Source organism: Apostichopus japonicus, chromosome 17, assembly GCF_037975245.1.
Source record: "Apostichopus japonicus isolate 1M-3 chromosome 17, ASM3797524v1, whole genome shotgun sequence".
Classification (NCBI taxonomy): Eukaryota; Metazoa; Echinodermata; class Holothuroidea; order Aspidochirotida; family Stichopodidae; genus Apostichopus; species Apostichopus japonicus.
Window position 1 is genome coordinate 10,040,109 of NC_092577.1, and position 12,644 is coordinate 10,052,752.

The 12,644-nt window shown below is 37.6% G+C and overlaps 1 protein-coding gene across 13 annotated transcripts in view; it reads right to left on the reverse strand.

The window, feature by feature from the left end:
- The window catches only part of LOC139985251 (arf-GAP with SH3 domain, ANK repeat and PH domain-containing protein 2-like), a 136,304-nt gene that overhangs the window by 71,880 nt on the left and 51,780 nt on the right, over positions 1-12,644 (reverse strand). For all 13 annotated transcript variants that reach the window (XM_071999535.1, XM_071999531.1, XM_071999530.1 and 10 more), the window contains exon 2: positions 1,934-2,006. In XM_071999535.1, coding sequence (XP_071855636.1) covers positions 1,934-1,973 — 40 coding nt within the window. In that variant the 5' untranslated portion in view covers positions 1,974-2,006. The remainder of the gene's footprint in view (positions 1-1,933; positions 2,007-12,644) is intronic.

The window sequence follows — 12,644 nt, forward strand, 5'->3', positions numbered from 1 at the left end:
TCTTTCGAAAAGTCGACTAGAATGGGGCGAGTTCCCTCACAGACTGTGTCTTTCTTTATCCTGATTAAAAGAAACTGAAGAAATTCATCGGAGCAAAAAACTAATGCATCCACTGCAGCTTAGGGCTTCTGAAAATTTCCTCCGTATTTTTCAAACTTTTCCAAAAGACGATACAAATCGTATCTCATCAATATTTTACCAGCATCAATTTGAACAGGAAGATCAAACACTGGAGTCCACTGGACGAAGAAGACGACGAAGATGGAAGGATGACTGTAAACAAAGCACTTCCAATCGAGCCATCATACTAACAATTTTATATGAATTCTGATCCAGGAGGGAGCAATTTTCACGGGAGTTTATGACCACAATCTTTAATTAGTTTTTCATCTGAAGCCATGTGTAGCGTGGCAAATGGCAGACGATTATTTCGAAGGGGGGGGGGGATGATAAAAGTAAATGAGGAGGCAGCTTAGGAGCGTCGAAGCGTGATCTATATACCTACTACTCTTCGGGATAAAAACATTTTTGACTCGGATAGAGTCAATTATACGAGCCCGATAATAATCTACGGGGTCATTCCCACAGGGACTTAAAAGAGTTCGAGTGAAAGATATATCAACATCACAGAGAAGATTATTGTCAGATATAGAATCTAGTCAAAGGGTATACTGCCTCAAAAATACCTGGCTTGTGTTGCAGCTAATACGGTGTCGTCTAAAAGCGATTAAAGTATTCAGAGGTGGATATAGAGTAATGCGGGCATATATCTACATGGGAAGGCAAAGTTTACTTTACCCTATAGCAGTATCAGTGAGTTATTTAGTGTTCAAACATTGAGTAGCAGGTTTTTGAAGTCTCTGAATTCTGTCTCATATATAGTTCCTGGGTACAAAAACTGCTATACATGTATGCATTGTAATTAAGTTTACATAGCAATTTGCACTGTAATTAAGTTTACATAGCAATTTGCACTGTAATTAAGGTTACATAGCAATTTGCACTGTAATTAAGTTTACATAGCAATTTGCACATTATGCATAACATTTTTGCTGTGCAATGCTGGATGAATGATTCCCTGAGAGTTAATAAATATTGTGTACCTACCTCCTGTCAACATTAGCACTTTCCTATTTACCTAGACTACATTATTAGAATGTTTTTAGCACTGCGCCCTCACTTAATGGGCACCACACACTTCCTCATCCTTCTGGAGGTACTAAAGAAACAAACTATGCACCTGTTATTTTTCAATAGTATGGATTTTTCTTCCTAAGTTTTGTTTGTCTCTGGTGATCAAACATCTCTCGACCTCCCCCCCGCCCCCACATTTGTCTTTTTTAATACACTTTATATCTGCATCCACTTAGTTTTCACTTTTGATAATAATGTAGATGGAATAGACGGCATCCACTTAGTTTTCACTTTTGATAATAATGTAGATGGAATAGACAGTTTAAAAGAGAGGAGGCAAAGTCAATCGAGATATTTTAATTTTAATTTTAAATTCTTTTTAATAAAATAAATCACTTTCCGAGGGCCCTCATATACATGGAGAATCGAAAGGGTTTGTAAGCTATTCGCAAATATACGGTGAATATGATGTGGTGTTTTGAAATTAATTACCATTTGATCTATACGCTTATAGAGTATCAGTCAAAAAAGTAAAAAAAGTACAATTAGAGAGGTGTAGACCGGTAAGTGATTAACAGAGTAACCTTATAATGCCGACTCCAAATACCCAAAGCTTAGTTTGGCTTCAGAACGGTAGATTTGGAAAGGGGGGGAGAGAGAGAGAGAGGGCGGTAACCTGGATGTAGATAGAGGGCACTGTGCTCAAACAGTACCAAGTTAGTAGGTTAGGTAACGAGAGTGCATAAGTAGAGTGGAGACAGGTAAGAGAGGAACGAGGTGGTGAATTTCTATCACTTACTATTTCCAGAACCGCAGACTGCTTTCACACATTTCTTCATCTTGTTTAGACCGCTGCGGTCCGCGTCCAACGACTAAAATATAATGAGAAGAAGAAACGAAGACAATTAATTATAAATTGTTAAGTAAATCTAGATTCATCTGAATCTCTATTGTGAAAACAAAGCTATCATTACCCAACATTATGATAATAATCATAATAATAAATGAGACTTATATAGCGCCAAATCAATAGACAAAAAACACTGCTCAAGGCACTTTACAAAGAAAAACAGATTAATTTACAAAAGAACAAGTGAAAAGTTGGGTCTTAAGTAGACTTTTGAATGTAGAAAGTTTAGAGCAAGTTCGAATGTGATCTGGTAGAAATTATTTTATTCGACGGATATAGTGACACAGATAAATTACAATTACACACTATCTCTGTGTGGTGATTACACACAGCTTTGATCAGTCAAATATAGTGACACAGTTAAATTATAATTACACACTATCTCTGTGTGGTGAATGGTGATTACACACAGCTTTAATCAGTCGAATATAAAGTGACACAGTTAAATTATATACATCCAAACACAAACCTGCAACTATAAGTTGTCCTCATGAACAGAGCTTGGATCAACCTACAACATTAACAACAGAACTATACATAATTCCTTTGTCTTATTGTGGTGTCCCGCCTACATAGTTATTATTTAACAGCTCTCTTATACTGTATACATCTAAAGAATCATCATCCAAGGCCGGCCGTGCGTGGTATATATTTCTGCGCTTACAAATTAACAGAGTCTGAATATATCTCTGAGTACTAATGCCGGTCTTCATACATCTCTTTCGGCAAATTAGCATTTTTTATTCATGTTTAGAAATTCTTTATCAAAACAAAGAAATCTCAGATCAATTTTTGTTGTTGATATTTACGATTGATTCCCTTGCAAAGTTGACAAATATACTCTTATTTCAGATCTAGAGTAAACATAGCTGTTGTTATATCGTATTGTCCCACCGTAGCAATATGCTGGTAGGGATGTACTATATAACACACAAAGTGCAATGTATTGAAAAGTGTACAAAAGTTTATAGCAAGGTTTCTATAGGGTAAGATTAAATAGATATATCGTGTGTATTAAACGTAGCTGCTGCACTGTACACCATATAACATGTGGGTACAATGACCATTAATCGTGTATATGAAATAGTACGTATAATAACACATCAAAAAATTTGGTACAATTTTACAATATTAATGTTATATGCTTACTTTCAGGGTCCATGCCTGTACAGTTCATGTAAGCAAATTTATTGAGGGCTTCTATTTAATGCTGGAGAGATGTATTTAATTGATGTTACAACATATTACAGACAAAAATATGGCAGAACTCACTAAGCACAATATGTGTGTACATATAAACCTTGAAAGGCTGTTTATTATTTTATTACTCTTTCACAAAAACCCTTGATTCCAAAGTTTGATACACTTATATTGCATCTCTCTAATTGGCACATGTCTTCTGTATGCACGCACATGTTGCAAAGCGGGGCAGTTTATATCGTCATGTAACTAGATTAAATGAAAATTATAAAACTTACTGGTTTATATATTTACGAGTGACCCACTTACCTGTCTCCCCACAACCTATGCACCACATTCTACCGTGTCTAGAATGCCCTGGTAAACTTTTAACACTGTACACCCTCACTGGTCCTAATGGCCTTCCTTCTTTTTTCTACCCACAAAGTGTCTCACTGTGTTTTTCGGAGTTAGGAAAATTTTCGCGAAATTCGCCCGGAATACCTTGGATTTATACTCTAGAAGTTTCCTATCAGGACTTCTGCACTTCCAAGGATCTTTTCCAGCCTGATAAGTATCCTTTTCTTGTAGGGAAGGGTGTTTTTGTGGGCTGTTTTTAGTGTACACTCTCGCCCATGCGTTCGTTTTTTCTTACGTAACGTTTTTAGGGTAACAGGTAGTAGCTCTGCGAGACTACTTCGTTCGTTGCCTATACCGCCTTGTTTACGCGGATAGGCATGTATTTTCGTATGTACATGTGTTTCAGCTTTTCTTACTTTCATAAGATGTTTTGCTTGTTTCATGTACCTTCGTTACTTCTTACGCTTTTGTGTGGGTTTTCACCTTTGTAGCGTAATTTGTAGCGTTGCCTATACCGCCTTGTTTACGCGGATAGGCATGTTTTTTCCGTATGTACATGTGTTTCAGCTTTTGAAAAAAGCATATACAGTACATACTTAAAATAGAGCAGCCATTTTGCTGGTTACAAAAGGAATAGAAGATTTTTGGTCTATTATAGTATACTGTTCAAAGGTTTAATTTATGGTACTTTTATTGATCACTAAAAGTAAATTGGAGGGATAGATCTATTCAACAATGTACTTGAGTTTTAACAGATCTGCAAATATATTGTCAAAATGAAATCTTTATGACGTACAGCTTTGGTTTCTCAAAACTTGGGATATATATTTGATTTCATTGAAAGGAAAAATAGAATGTTGTTCAAACATCACATTCAGTTATATTTTTCAATACATACAGTAGAATATTTCACTGAAATCAAGCATTAATTGCGTTCCCACAGTCAAAATGGCTTGATAAAAGTACCAGGAACTAATACCATTAAGTAATAATACCACACATGTACCCTATCTAGAAAGCACCAAGTGTTCCTTTTCCTGCTTCCTGTATCAGAGTAAAAACTTAAACATTGTTTGAATCCGACGACGATCAAATCCTGACAAATGTCACTTTTTCAGAGGTGGCGAATTTTGTCAACTTTGGAGAAACACCTGCGACCATGAGAATAAAAAAACAGACTTTTGTGAACAATGACTTGAAATTCAAGTTTAACTTTTGTCAAATGTTGAGTCACAGGCAGATGAAGGAACCCAGATGTAATTGCTTAAACAAATTTATTATTTCTTTCCTAAAACTAAACTTCATCTATGACCACCTGCAGAATCACTCTGGACAGAAGATTGTCTGCAAGAGGGCCAGAAAAACATATATATAACCACGATCCCTAGACCAAGTGTCAATATTAGTCGTACCATTAGCTTGCAATACGCATATATATAGCCATATATACTTCCCTGCTGTACTTTTCATGTAAAGTACACACACTATTGAACTAAGTGCATTGACAAGAATGTGATCTAGTGGATATTCAACTCTCTGAGGAACGTTACTACTGGCTGAGCAGGACTAGGGGAGACGAGGGGATGGGAATGTTACTGGCTGGGAAGGACTTGGGGAGGCAAGTGGTTGTAAGGGATCCTTGGGTGTTGCTCCGGCTGACTATTTTCTATATTGACTTCCTTCCCTACTATCTGTACATAAGCTTAAAGGTAGGGTACAGGTCAGTAAGGTACAGTACAGTACGATATTGTAGAGTACAATATGTACCGTACGTACGGTAGGTTACAGTATGGTAGGGTACATATAGTACAGTTTAGTACAGTATAGTATTGTACAGTACAGTAAAGTACATTATAATAGTAATAATAATACATATTTACATAGCGCATTATACTGAGGGTTTACATGCACTTTAAAAGAAAAAAGACGAGTACAAAAATACAGCGTAGTAGATATACAACAGCATTGGAAAAAAAGACAAGATCCACCGAGGGTAGCACGTGAATAAATGAGTTTTTAAGAAGCTTTTAATAATTGTCTATGGTAGGAGCATTTCTAATGTGGGTGGGGAGAGTGTTCAAGCTAGGTTTTGGGGCCGCAAATTGAAAAGATGGCTCACCATACGTTTTGGGTTTAAATTTTGGTGGCCTTAGGAGAATAGCACTGTTACATCTGAGTGAGCGAGTTGGAATTTGTAAGGTAAGGTTGGGTAGGGTACAGTAGGGTAGAGTACATGAGGGTAGAGTACAGTAGGATATAGTAAAGTAGGGTAGAGCACAGGCAAAAAGGGTTTCTTTTGTACTCATCCTTTATACTTTTAGAGGATGGGGAGAGGAACTTGATAACTGAATTAATTCATACAAAAGTTGATTTATGGAGAAAAATCTAAGGATGCCATGGTGTGATCAACCAACTTTGTTTTGAGTTGTACTTGCTAAATTTTATAAAAAAAATTATTCCACCATTTAACTGAATAATAAGACTGCTTTCAAAACAATGAAAAGTGCATCACTTCCCTGTGAAAGCCATCAATGATTGGAGGCAACCAGCAAACATAATGACAATGGAAGCATATCACTTCCCATGGAACCCATCAAAGATTGGAGTAATTAACCTGCAAACATGTTGATTTGATATCAACGTAATCCTTCAAACACTTCCTGGGATGAGGCAATTTGTCTGCTAGCTTGGTAGGCCACATACATTCATTTTAATTACTGCACTAAGAGCACTAAGTCATCTTTAAGTATACTTAAATACTAAGAAATGGTCATAGATCAATGCATGCATGGTGTCCGCAAGGGAATAAATGTATCCAGTATTTTCCCTTTCACTTGACATATAGAGCTGCCACAGTTAATTGTAACAACCGCTTCAGTCTACTTGAATCCCTCAATTATGTTAAATCATTTCCAGAACTTATGATCAGCTACAAATCAGCAGAAATTTGGAAGTCATTTATAGTCAGCAGAAATCAAAGAGTAGTTTACCCTCCTGCCTAATATTTCTTCTTTTTTTTGGAAAATATTTGATGGGGTGGGGGATCCTTTTCGGGGGGTTACATTCCCCCATCCATACCCCCTCCCCAAGTGATGCCCCTGCCTAGGTACCACTGGCTTATGACAAAATGTAGACTTGTCAATATCTACCCTGGTAGCATAAGTACTGTTTTTTGTACACACATCACCTGTTGATTATTTTGCACTCAGTAGTACCACGGACTGCTAACACAAGAGAACAAGTCAATGACCTAAGAAACCCAAGCAGCACTACATTGACCTTAACTCATCGTTGAAATGTCCAGGTGTTCTACCTCATGACAGATTCATAAAAGTGGAACCGAATATCCCCAATCGTCTCAGTGATAAAGGTGTAAAACTGGTCAAAATGAACCAGAATTCAATCCTCAAACCGACCAAAAGCAAACTGTGCTTTAAACAAAACAAATTTTGGTATTACATTTTATTTTGGTCTGAATTTCTTCAAACTGGATTAATTAACAGAGGTTTGGACCTTAAGTAAAACAGCTTGTTCTTTCTTTGACAGTGACACCCTGTAGGTTGGAAGAGGTAACAGACTTATGGGATTGGGATCAAGATAAGATGATACACCTGCCCAGCAGAACTGATGCTTATGATGAAAGCCACGAGAAAGCTAGGAGGATCTGACCAAGCAAAGGGCAATCAAGATCTTAGTGCACGCTCCCGTACTCAGGAACAGGTCCGGAAAAGGTGATCGAGATTCGTGTGTGAACGCTCGTGTACCCAGGATCAGACCTTGCAATCTTGGCCTCACTTTGGACGAGGATTCTGACCCTGCAAGGAGGATCACGATTGTACTTTGGAGGCTAGAAGAGGGTCAAGCTTCCCGAGCTATCCAATTCCTTGACCATGTCACTTCCTCATAAACTGGTACAGCAGTAAAACAAGGGTTTATTTGTAGTTGTCCGCGGTACGGCCAGGTCTTACCTTTGGTTGTCGGAACAGCAAATTTGGTTTTCAAAGCTTTCATGGTTGTTATTTATAGCGAGACCTTGAATATTTTTGCTAAATCTAACCCGTTGATCTTTTGAAGAATTACCCAGTATTTTTCTGAAATTGTAAAACCCATTTTGTCACTGCAAAATGGTACAGTAGGTATGGATTCCATCAAGCCGATCGTGTTCGAACAAAATGAATTCTTAATTTCAATTCACAATTACAAGTAAACTTTTCAAAAATATCAGCATTTATTTTGCTCAAATTATGTTTCACGTCATTGAAACGTTGTAAATGATGCATATATTACAAAGTTTGCAGTCTTTTAGGCCTCATTCGTTCCGGTATTCTTCCTGAGCCTGTGAAGCCCGACAATTGTGTGAAATTTACCACAGCTTTCCATTTCCTACGGAAGGAAAGTAAAGCATGCAATGCAAGCATTGGAGAGCTACGCATTCTAGCTACCTGATTGGCTTAACGCTGTCTTAGATCTTGTGATCATGTGATCTTGTTGCTTTTCTCATATATGTAAATCAAGAGTACGACCCCAAAATCTCCAATGTTAAATAGTTGTATATACGCAATTCGTGAATTCCGATACTCTGACTCCCATCCATCTACAGTAGGTTAAAATTCCCCAGGAATGGAAACCAAACAAAAAGATTCCAACTATGTTGTAGCTTGCATGGGTTGTATTGAATTGAAAGTGTGAAAATTAGCCTTTATTTAAATGTTATTGAACAATGGTTAGAAATCACCAAATAGTTATAATGAAATATTAACAGACACCAGGAAATAAGGCGCCATAAGTCATTCACATTTCTAAACGATGTGTAACGTACAATGGATGTTTTGCTGTAGTTTTGTGAATGTGAAGTGAATGATGACGTAAGCAACATCAGTGACATCAGCACGAAGAGTAAACCATTAATTTCGGTTTTGCTTTTCAAATTTAAAAGCTTGACGATAGCTTTGTTCGTCTGTTAACTCGGCCGTGAGGCGGTGAATCCTGACATTGTATCCTCCTCGAACCTATGCTCGGAGAGTGACCAACGATTTTTGTAGTACTTAGTCTTTTTATTCACTTTTGTTTCCCTTTAACTATGTATCTGTAAGAGGCTATCGACTTCTCGCGAGTACAGAACCCAAATCCACGACTGGCTGAGACACAAAGACTATACGAACGTTCACGAAACTGAAAGTCCGTAGAACAAAGAGAGGTGCCTGCCTTTTAAGCAGGAGATTACAGCAAACAGTACACTCAACACATTGATGTACTTTAAACGAACACAGCTTAATACAGATTATACAGTAGTATAGTTTGTGCACTCAATTATACACACACAAGGAACAAACAGCCACAAATAGATACAATGTAAATTATACTTTCAATCTGCGCTCTAAACGGTGAAAAGGGGCATTAAATTTATCACTGACTACGCTATATTTGATGTTATATCACACTTGACTGTAATTACTACGATTTATAACGACCTGACAAGATAAAAAACACAAGCATGTAACTAGTGTAAGGTCGTCAGTACCACAGCGTATCAAATTGAAAAAAAATTGTTCTAAAGTACAAACGTACAAAGCTTACCATAAGCAGTCGCTAGTTTATTTCTCGGACTTACTCAGGTTGCTACTGTACAACCCTTCACGCAGACAGCTTAGATCCCTTATCTCTTCATCAAATTACATTGTACTCAAAACTCACAGTGCAACGTTTTCTAATCGCACAATCGTACAAATGTACAATCCTACGAAGCGATCCTACAAACATACAACGCCTACCGTAAGCAGTCGCTAGTTTATTTCTCGGACTTACTCAGGTTGCTACTGTACAACCCTTCACGCAGACAGCTTAGATCCCTTATCTCTTCATGAAATTACTTTGTACCCAAAACTCACAGTGTGACGTTTTTTAATCGTATTAACGTACGATCGTACAAACGTACAAAGCTTACCAAAAGCAGTCTCTAGCTTAAATCTCGGACTTACTCAAGCTGCTACAACCTTCACACAGACAGCTGAGATCCCCTACCTCTTCATCAAATTACATTGTACTCAAAACTCATAGTGCAACGTTTTCTAATCGCACAATCGTACAAACGTACAATCCTACGAAGCGATCCTACAAACATACAACGCTTACCGTAAGCGGTCGCTAGCTTATTTCTCGGACTTACTCAGGTTGCTACAACCTTCACGCAAACAGCTGAGATCCCCTATCTCTTCATGAAATTACATTGTACCTAAAACTCACAGTGTGACGTTTTCTAATCGTACAAACGTACGATTGTAAAAATGTACAAAACGATCGTACAAACGTACAAAGCTTACCATAAGCAGTCGCTAGTTTATTTCTGGGACTTACTCAGGCTGCTTCAACCTGCACGCAGACAGCTTAGAACCCCTAACTCTTCATCAAATTACCCAGAATTCACAGTGCGACATTTACTGATAGTTCTTTCTCTTGTTTCGGTCCCAGAGAGTAGAACAGTCCCCCAAACCGTATCAAATACGCTCAGACTATCGATCAATATTTCCAAGAAAATGCTAAAACATAACCTGTTTGAACAAGCATACCATACATAGAACTTTAAGGTCATGTAACTGTCACATACCGCCTTTGAACAACTTCTGTTGATATTGCCGCTATATAAATGTTCCTGATTGATTGATTGATTGAACAAACATTTCTAGTTTGAGTTTTAACCGAACAATATTATGAACATATGCTCAGATAGTGCTGTACCTGCAACTTTCTGTAAAAGTCTGGCAACCCAATGCTTACTGTCTATTTCAGTAAGTTGGTAAAACCCACCTTCACTTAAAGAGGTCATCAGTTTTGGGCCCCACATTTTGGCAACCGGGAAAAGAAAATGCTAGAAGCCTTCGAAAGTGGTTTTCCCATACGTACTTGGATCTGATCAGGACTAAAAGTCAATCCCAGCCATTGAGGATTTTGTGGGTAGATCTCTCTCAGTTGATAACTATACTTCCATAGTGGCGGTATAAAAATGCTGGACAAAATTTTGTGCATGCTTGGTTGACCAATATCTGACTTCCTAGCATATTTGAATTTCCAAACTACTAACCAATTGAGTACAAAAAAAATAATACAAAAGAGTAGAATATGACAACAGTCTGACAAGTACACAATGGATGGAGAAACTAGAGCTAGCAATTCGTGGAACTGCTACCCATACCCTGAAAATGCTAAACAAACGGGGAATAAGGCACTCTGAAAAACCTGTCCAAATGAAAAGGATGTTTATCAGGGTGCACATGACAACTTCAGAAAGTAATTCCTACTTCCAAAACACCAAACAAAAGGCCAAGTGCAGTTCTGAACCAATTAAAATGATAGAAAATCCGAAGCTCAAAACGAACGTCTAAGTATTTTGGGTGGTAGAATATGAAGGGAGGGCAATGACCAGAGGGGTCTGGTTGTAGAGGAGGGCGCAGAGTGTTAAAAGGTTACCAGTTCATTCTAGACACGGTAGAATGAGAGTGCTGGGGTTGTGGGGAGACAGGTAAGCGAGGAGCGAAGTAAATTTGGGACTTTAATACACGATGATCATTAATGAAAGGAAGCGACAGATGCAAGACTGATTGGTGGATATATTAATTGATGAATAATATTGATTTTTAGTTTATTATTAATTACATAATTAATATATCACTGATGGAAATCAACTTTTTCACCGCTATCTCAACCTGAAATAAAGGGTATTAACAAATTTAACTTCATCATGGTTTCCACATTTGAAACCTACGTAATTAATTATACTTCATACATCATTTACAATATTTAATAACGTAGTCATGAATATGAGCTGAAATTAGTATATAGTGAAAAAAATGCAGATTCTGAGTGATGTTTATCCTTTAATTGTTGTATAAAGTTTGATAATAAAATAAGATAACATAATCAGAAAATAAATTACTGTAAAATATGTGTAATTACCATGCAAATATCTTTCCATATTTTTAACCATAAAATTTAAGTTATGGATATTGTTATATTCTGTTGTATGCTCTTACAGTGCACAATATATAATGTAAACCCCATTTAATGTTGGCCAAAAAAAGTTTTTCCTCTTGCTTTCCATTTTTCTAACAAACTTGTACCTAAGTTTGTTTCCTCTATACAGAAGCAAATATCTAATACAGAGCAGAGACAGATATAAGAAAGATGGAGCCTCCTTCCCTCCCCCCTCCCCCAACTCTCCCTCCCCCCCTCCCCAACTCCCCCCCTTCTCTAAACTGGGCAAAGTATCAGCTGTTGCATTTTTTTCCATCCTTGTTACGATATTGACAGATATTGACAGCTACGTATACAACAGATGCATCTACAAGATAGAATAATGCTTACTAAAGTAACACTTTATAAACTTAAGGATAATCTTGACTGTCAGTTACCTAGAGCTGTCTCTGAGAGGTAAAAACTTCTCCTCCTACCAACAAAGGATTCTCTTTCAAACTACTATCAAAACATACCAATGACTCACAGAAGAGGATTTATCCCTTAATCCTGTCCAGGAGTCAAAGCAATTTCACCTCTTGACAGACTCACTCACCCTGGCTGTACACACGATTACAAAACTCTAGACCTGTGCATTTCCTGGGATACATCTTTGGGTCATTGCATGAGTTTCATTTTTCAAAAGATTCCATGTATCATATCTATAGATCTCTAGTACTGTACAAGATCAGTAGTTATAACAGGTCCCTGAGGGATGTCCCTCAAACGGTAGATGCCCCTCCCCCCCCCCCCCCCCGAGATCTCTCTCTCTCTCCAACAATTTGGTTTGGTTCTGGAAAATCCAACACAAAACACGCGTTAAAGGTTTTAGGATGGTAGATTCCAATGGAGGAGGTCAGTGACCTTAGATAGGGTCATTGGGGGGTCGCAGTGCAAGAATGTTACCAGTTATTAGGCTAAGGTAGATTAGGCTAGGTTAGGTAGATAGGTGTGCATATGTAAGGGAGACAGGTAAGTGAGGAGTGAAGTAAATAGGCCCCTCCTCCTACCATCTCAAAATACGCTGATGTAAAATATTTACTATGAAACTCTT